At 28.4% G+C, this 8,458-nt stretch overlaps 1 protein-coding gene across 1 annotated transcript in view; it reads right to left on the bottom strand.

The window, feature by feature from the left end:
* LOC115243406 (Usher syndrome type-1G protein homolog) overlaps positions 1-5,834 on the bottom strand; it is a 14,809-nt gene extending 8,975 nt beyond the window's left edge. The window contains exons 1-2 of the mRNA XM_029820365.1: positions 5,411-5,834; positions 2,973-3,116 (exon numbers count right to left, since the gene is read on the bottom strand). Coding sequence (XP_029676225.1) covers positions 2,973-3,116; positions 5,411-5,433 — 167 coding nt within the window. The 5' untranslated portion in view covers positions 5,434-5,834. The remainder of the gene's footprint in view (positions 1-2,972; positions 3,117-5,410) is intronic.
* Positions 5,835-8,458: the final 2,624 nt, after the last annotated feature.

The following is an 8,458-nucleotide window of genomic DNA, read 5'->3' as shown; positions in this document are numbered from 1 at the left end:
ATAATCTAAGAAATATATATATTTAATATATAACAAATATATATAATAAATTCTATTATTATATATATGTACCGTGTTCAATGTGTTCAATATAGCATTCAGTGTAATTTATATATCATTAATGTGAGAAAAAACACATTAAAAATGTTCGGGTTCCGATATAAATAAGCATAATATATAACAAATATATATAATAAATTCTATTATTATATATATGTACATTAATTTACGTGTTCAATATAGCATTCAGTGTAATTTATATATCATTAATGTGAGAAAAAACACATTAAAAATGTTCGGGTTCCGATATTGCATTTAAAAATAAGCATGAGAATGTTAAAGTAGTCACGTGGTTCGCTGCGCGTGTAGTCAAGATCATAGACATAGACTATAGACCATAATAAGTATATAGACAGTGCATCTAATATCTTAATCGTAAACGGCGTGTATTACATAATTAGAAAGAATTTAAGAAATGTATCTGATTCTTTTTTAACTTACTGTGATTTCTTCTACTCTTATATTCGAGAAAACTAGATTTGTCAAAACTCTATCTCTCTTTTTAACCTAGGCATAGTATCTCGGAACGCGCCCTCTATGTTTCTTATGATCTATGACTTATGGTCAGGGCGACCGAACGATAGATAAAATTCTTGCGTTGGCGTCACTGTTTTTCGGAAACGTACAGTTTGAAAAAAACTTGTAGCCGCGTAACGTACTTTTCGTACAGTTCAACATCGATCTTTCGGTAAGATTTTAGAATATTTTAATGCTTACGGCTTCGTAAAATCTTATGGATTGTCTCGAATTTTATCAGAATATAAGAAGAAAGAGATGTTAGTTGTGTTAATTATGCCGGAAAAGTATTGACCTTTTCATTTCATAATTGTATATAACGAGTGATAGAAACATCTACTTGTACGATTATGTTAGAAATCAACATAGCGACATGCTTCGTTTTACGGTTCTCAATATTTTAAATTAGTTATTCATTATATTTATTAAATTTTCAGAGTTCTATTGGATTAAAAGTTTCCGAATGGTACAGAAATACGAATTTCTCGAAACTTGGCGATCGGTTTGTTTCCGAAACGAGATAAATATTTGAATATTTCACTCGTCGATTTCATCACGCGAATGGTATGTATTTATTTGTATATATTTATTTGTGATATATATATATATATATTTTTATATACTAACTTATTTTTTCTTAAGATGTATGTATGTGTATGTGTATGTGTGTGTCGCGTTACATAAGTACGGGGGTCATCAATCAGAGCGGTGCGGGAACAGTTTAATATTAATCTTATAGCTCTGATCGGATCTACAAAAATTTTCTGATAATATATATATGTATATTTGTACGAACATTTTTATATACATCGCCGGGAATGTTATCAACTCTTAACTTTTTTTTGCGGCATCAATCTCTTGAAAATATCGAGATTGCTCAAAATGTCGCGTGAAGTAGCAATTCGGAATTTTGCGACGATCATTTTTGTTCAGTCGGATTGTTTGAATAAGAGGCGATATTGATATCTCACTCATCAATTGTAATGGTAGTCGTAAATAGAAGCGAGAATTTTCGGATCGCGAATACATAGAGTTTGCTGCGGGCTATTTTATCGGATATGCGTTGTATTGTTTTTTATTCAACCGATCACGATTTCCGCCACCGTACAGTCGATGGACACCTGCAATGCGTGCTTCCGGTTCCGCACATATATTATTATCATGCAGGTATAGCAGGACTGAAGGCTCGTTGATAGAACTTTTAGGAACAATGCAATTTAAGTCGTCATTTTTGTTGCTATACGTCTAATCTAAAAATAATTATATTACTGAATATATTGTTGAAATCTATTTAGATAGACCTTTGATTAGTTTATCCTTAATTATTTATTATAAATTTGTTTTTCGATTGTCATAGATCGGTTGATATCAGTTATTGAATATCATTTTTATCGGACAATAATTATCGTTGATGTAATGTAATATAAGTATCTACAATTATAATTATTATATATAGTAATTATTACGTGCAAATATTTTCATTCATTGTGTTATACGTATATAAAATCTTCCGAAATTTTTTCATATATTTTGATATATCTTTTAGTCATTTTGTGGAACTATTTTTAGCAAGAAAAGTCGAGAAAGATCATTTACTTGGTATTTTTCAATTTTTTCGCATATGTTTTTGTAATTAAAATTTGAATATGTAATAATATATATATATATTCAAAAATATAACAAATGAATTTACATAATATTAATTTAATGATAATTCTGTAGTTTTCGTTAAATCCTTAAGTTTCTCAATTTAATTTATTTCTTGATACAATCATTTAAAATACGAATAATTCATATATAGAATTCATATATATAATTATGTACAGATATATTGCAGTTTATTAGGACGATTAATACGATTATTTATGATGTTTGTTACAGAAATCTGCCAGTGTTTGACTAGTGTATGTGATAAACGGTCGAAAATATCGAGGAGCTTTCCTGTATTTTGGAGCTGACACGAGCGGAAGGTCCCCCGCATGTTCGGTGAGCACTGTGTTTGAGGTAAGTACTAATTATGAAGCATATATACTAGTGGGGCTGTCGTGTTCATGGGGCACGACGACCTCGTGCCTGATAGGCACTTGTGTTTCGTGTGAGTGGATAAAACACGATGTTACATATGTTCTGCCGAATATATTCTGCTTCGGTTTCGCAACTTATATTGTAATCGTGTTGATGCACAATTTATTATTTTATCTTCATTTATCACAGTATGAGAGAGATATTAATCGTATACACTTGGTTTGCAATAAGTTACGATAATCAAATACGTTATATCTAATTACATGAGAATATCTTGCTACATGCATTAACTATCAATGTAAAATATGACGTTGATCGCACTTATATATAATTATAGTACAAAAGAAAAATAAGATATTAAGCGTACATACCCCCTGGTGACCAGCAGTCTCAGGGCATCTATGTGACCTTCGAAGGCTGCCCATAATGTTGGGGTCATTCCTCCTTCATCTCGCGCGTTACAATCCTTTCTCGTAGCTTCTTTCAGAACGTCCAATGCTCCTTCTTGGGCGGCTCTTTGACAAAGAGAAGTCTATGTATTATATCGTTCTTTGTTCGATCTATCAAATGTTCTTAATTCAATTTCTTAAATTCGTGGTCATATTAAACGTCAAATAACGATACTTGTAGAAAATTATATTTGTTGATAAATGAAATGATATATATATATATATATATATACATATATACGTATAAATTGATGATTTTAAAAATTACAAACGTTATTTATCAACAGATATCATATCTTTAGTAAAATAATTCTTTAAAATACGGTGTCGTAAACTTCTGTTATGTCGTGCGATCTATCGCAGTATCTTATCTGATTTAAACCGTGTCGTTACTTTAATTATCGTCACGTTTCTTAAGGAAGAATCGCGGATTTTATCGTGAACTGAAAGTTCCGCGAAGTATGCATATCTATGTTTCTTATATATGTATATATAACATTTACAACTAATTATCCGCGGCATGTTTTGCTCGTGATATTTATTTATGAATTACAATTTAAATTGTTAATACACAATACACACAATACACAACACACGCAAAAATACGCGATTTGGGAGCATAATAGGCATTTTCAATTTGCCGATGTTGCATTTCAAAAACTATTTTAGCGCATCAGCGAGAAGGTATTATTTCCTGATACTTCATCAATTATGACTTCAACAATGTATGTCATAATATTAATGATCCCGGTTGCAATTAATTCTGAGCAATAAAAAGATATAATATGACGAGCTAAATTTATATATATAATATATCTTGATAGTATTTCTTTGATATTAATTCCTTAAAATAAATTATGAACGCTTAATAAGTACATATTTTCATATAAAAATTGTATACATTCCTATTATTAATTATCTTATTGTTAATCTATGTTATTTTGAAAGATCTAACAATTGAAGTTAATTTTTTACAAACTTTTTGAAGCTAAAGTTTAAGAAACAATGAAATAATAAAACCTTTTTTCACTTAATTTAAAGTAATTAATATAATATTCAGTTTTTAATATTCTCTCTATTCAAAAATTAAATATTGAAAATTTAGAAATTTTAAAAAAGACAGTTTTATAGACAAAAAGTATTGTTAAGAAAATATATCTCGAAATTCGATAAGACGTATTGTAAAGAATAATAACTTTTGGTGCCGTATATTGTTTGTAAAATTAGTAGATCAATTGTGGAGTGACGCACAGCACTGTTCGTTGCGAGTAAAAGTTGATAGAAATGCTTGGAATTTCTACAGATGATCTGAGCGATAAATTTCCGTGGTGAATGAAATAAGAGCTCTTCTCATACACACACACACACACACACATAAATTCCGCACGCGCTCTGCTGATGCACACGATGCTATTATAAACAGTCCATGATTACGATTATTCTGTACTTATAAAGATAACTACATATTCGAAATCTTTTATTTAATTAAGTATATCTTTATTTAATAAATCCCGTGTATTTGCGAGATTATTATCATTCTTTTACTTGTCGGATACTAATAAAGTTAAAGCATAATATATTAATTATCGTATTACCGAAACGTATCTCTATTTTAATAACTTATTATACACATCAGTTATATAAATATCAAGAGAGATACGATTTTTCTTAATATCTTCTTATTCCGCTCCAGTTGCTTATTACACCTTGACACAATTTTATCGCGATAGGCCTGATAAACCGATTATTATTGATCTTGCATAAATTATTTAATTTATTGTTTATGTACGTGTAAATTGCCAATTATATACAGTATGTGTGTGTGTCCGTATAAAAAAAAAATATTTTAAGATGTTACGTAAAATAAATTTTAACTCGTTTTTATTGCAAAAAATAACGCAACATACAAATAATCAAATTTTCACACAATTAACAAATTTTTAAATGTTATGCTGTCATATCCACATTTTTAATAGTCAAACAAAATGTTAAAAAATTATATTATATATTTTAAGTCCTATTTAATTTGCAAATTTTATCAATATTGCGTTTATGATTTTCGATGCACTTAATCGTTTTATTCTCTTTGTATTATTGAATCGTTTCGCGCGATCAGCCGTATATCAGACTCAGAGATTTTTTCAATCGCGAGGCGAGTACTCTTGTTCCACGACATTTCTCTTCACTTTCCGGACCTCAGGACAAGTCCTACGTGGAAGCGCGTGTAAAAACAGGATAATAAAAAGAGAGAGAGAGAGAGAAGAAAAAGCACATTCTCGATATGCAATTCTGCACAGATACACACATACATACACAAGATTCTTTGAAAAAAAAAAAAAAACGAAAGGAGATGCACTCACTTATGAAATCGCTCGGATGACATTTCGCGTACCGTTCGCTATTTCGCAGATCTGGCTATCCAGATAACATTGTTCGTAATTTACAAAAACGGTGCGTGGATTGCGTATTTTTCGCGAATCGAAAAAAACAGTATGACGATATGAAACAATATAGGATTGAGGGGAACCGCGTGCCAAGTATTGCGTCCGGCAATGTACTGTTCGAGCGAGCGGCAAGCGGCAAGTTACACCTGGGTCCCCCGCCAGACTGTGGCCTCCCTCTCGTTCACCATTCTTCGGCTATCACGTTTCGCTCTGCTGATCCAACAACTTTGCCTCTCGCTCGCGCGATACTCCAGACGATTTGCCACTTGTGCTGTTCGGAGTATCATCCGCCACCTGAAATTTCTTTCATGCAACTACATGAATCAATGAATGGGTTATTGTTAGATTCAAATTATTTGCACGAAAAAATTGTTATATTAATTTTTTTCTTATAAATTTTATGACTATGTACTAATAGAATATTTTTATACACTTTGCTAAAGCGTAACATATTTTTACATCTCTTGCAAAAAAAAAAAAAAAAAAAAGAATTGGTTAATACAAATGCTTCGCATAAATTATAAATATATTTCACCTTAAGATGATAACAAAAATTTAAAACAAAGCTGTTGTGCTTCGATGTTATAATTCATGTTGTGCTACATGTTATAATATATGCTTTTTATTATATATAAATATGAAAGCTTTTTAATTAAAAATAATTAAGCAGGAATCTCTATTTCTTTATGGTAGCAAACAAACAAATTTTTATAATCATATATTCGCTCCTATATGAGTGTTCTTTATAAACTAGCTGTTATTAACAGTAAATTGTGAATATTTAAAAAATTTGCATGGCTTTCTTTCTCTCTTTTTTTTATCTCTTATATATTAAATATACACATATTCTCTATCGTTACGATAATCTTGAAATTCAATAATTTTATGAAAAACAAAATTATTGAATTATATAACTGTTATATAATATGTACACAATTTTTTCATGATCACTCATGTTTGTTTTTTCATGCAGTTTATTTCCGATTTATTTATCCGCGTATATCGGGCGCTAAAATATTTATTTATCGCTTCACGTGTTTCGTATAGAAGGAGCAATGCATTAGAAGTGATCGCAGGTAAATTCTTTACCGACAAATTTAAAGTCCCATGTTATTAGTGATAGTAATTCTCTATAGATAGTGCCATATGTTCGTTTAATTATTCATTTCGTTTATTGTTTAAAATAAATGGGCGTTCAAATAAATTCTGTCAGTTTTAATTGTTAGTTTGAATTGCATACCTAAAAAAGTGCAATATATAATCTAAAATATTTTATATAAGATGCCCAAACAATTTGGAACCAAATTGATACAGCGTGTTAAGAAAGGCGTCGATTAAATTAAAAATGGAACCATACTCTTGCATACGCACGCGCAAAAATTTTGTATTAAAGAATTATAAAAGATTACACAATGATTTAATGACACAAATTTGTAATAATTAATATTAAATTCTCGGAAAACAATATGCATATATATATATATTTGAAAAAGACGCTGTTATTATTGGTCTAAGAATGTTTTTTTATTGATATGTTACAACAATTAGCATGCAAGAATTACATTGACTTAAAACTTTACACTGATGTTTATCTGTTTCAACATGCTATGCTCAAATAGTATGAAATATATATAAGAACTATAACTGTGATTGTGTGTGTGGCACTTTATACAAACAATTTTTAACTTCAAAATGATATATTGCTGCGAACAATGTCGTTAAATTCATCGAAAAAATTAAAATAATTTTAGTATTTGATTGTGTGTCGCAAGAAATTATTCAAGCTGTTTATACTTTCCATCAATGTATTAATTAAATTATCAAACTGAAAGTTGACATAAATTAATCTCTCATTCTTTTATAAAAATTGTTATCAAAATATTAAGAAGAATATTATCTTTTCTTAGACTATAAAGATTTGCGTAATGTTGATAATACACTTTGGAATGCTTTAGGCAGTAAGACTTATTAACAAAATTCTTCTTTAATACAATTGGGTTTAAAGAATTTAATTTTTGTCCATTGCGTATGCGCAAGGAAAAGTATATATTATTTTATTTTAAGAATATCTTTTCTCTCTTTATTAAATTTGACAATTTCTATTTTAGTCACTTGTTTATTTATTTTTTCAATTTCAAATAGCATTTCACTGATCAATGCACATTTGCTGGAAACATCACAATAGTGTTTCTTATTGAATTATATCTTGATCACAGTTCGATTATGTTTACTCTGTTAAATATGAGTTATACATTTTATTATATTTATATTTGCTGTGTAGAATAGTATCTGTTGATACAACTTAATATTTTATTAGGTAAAATTGCTATATATAAACTATTTTAACAAGGAATTAGAAAATTATGAAAGACATTACTTGATACATTAATTGTTATAGGTCTGGTAGAAAAATACCAGATTGTTTTAAGAGAAATACTACTATTTTTTATATTTATTGATATTGAATTTATTAATTTATTAATCAACAATATATTGCGTATAATGATTACATTTTTTTTTATTACATCATCTTTTTTTAAGATTGTTTTTTACGTTATTTACGAAATTATTACGTTTTTTATGAAAATTGATTGTTTTTTAAATAATGAATTTAAGGATTTAATAGATGTACTCAAGATCGTACTCAAATAATCTGAAATATACAAGTATAATCTTCGATTTTAAGTTTGGTTGCAGATTTGCCTATTTATTTAAATTATAGATATTTGAAAATAAAGCTTTATATTATAAAAACTAAGAATTTATTGTTCATCTAACAAAATTTAATTTAAAATTTTACTATCAACATTTAGTTTTGAATACTAAAATACTAAAAAGTTAAAAAAATTAAGAGATTTAGTACTTCAAATATTAAGTATTTATTAAAAAATGTGCGTTTAGAATTTTATTTTATAAATTTTTAAATTTTTTATAATGTATTAATTATATATATATATATATATA

The sequence above is a fragment of the Formica exsecta genome, unplaced genomic scaffold (genome assembly GCF_003651465.1).
Source record: "Formica exsecta isolate Colony F162 unplaced genomic scaffold, ASM365146v1 scaffold72, whole genome shotgun sequence".
Taxonomy (NCBI): Eukaryota; Metazoa; Arthropoda; class Insecta; order Hymenoptera; family Formicidae; genus Formica; species Formica exsecta.
Note: the sequence above shows the minus strand (reverse complement) of the source record. Positions and strands in the feature narration are given on the sequence as shown.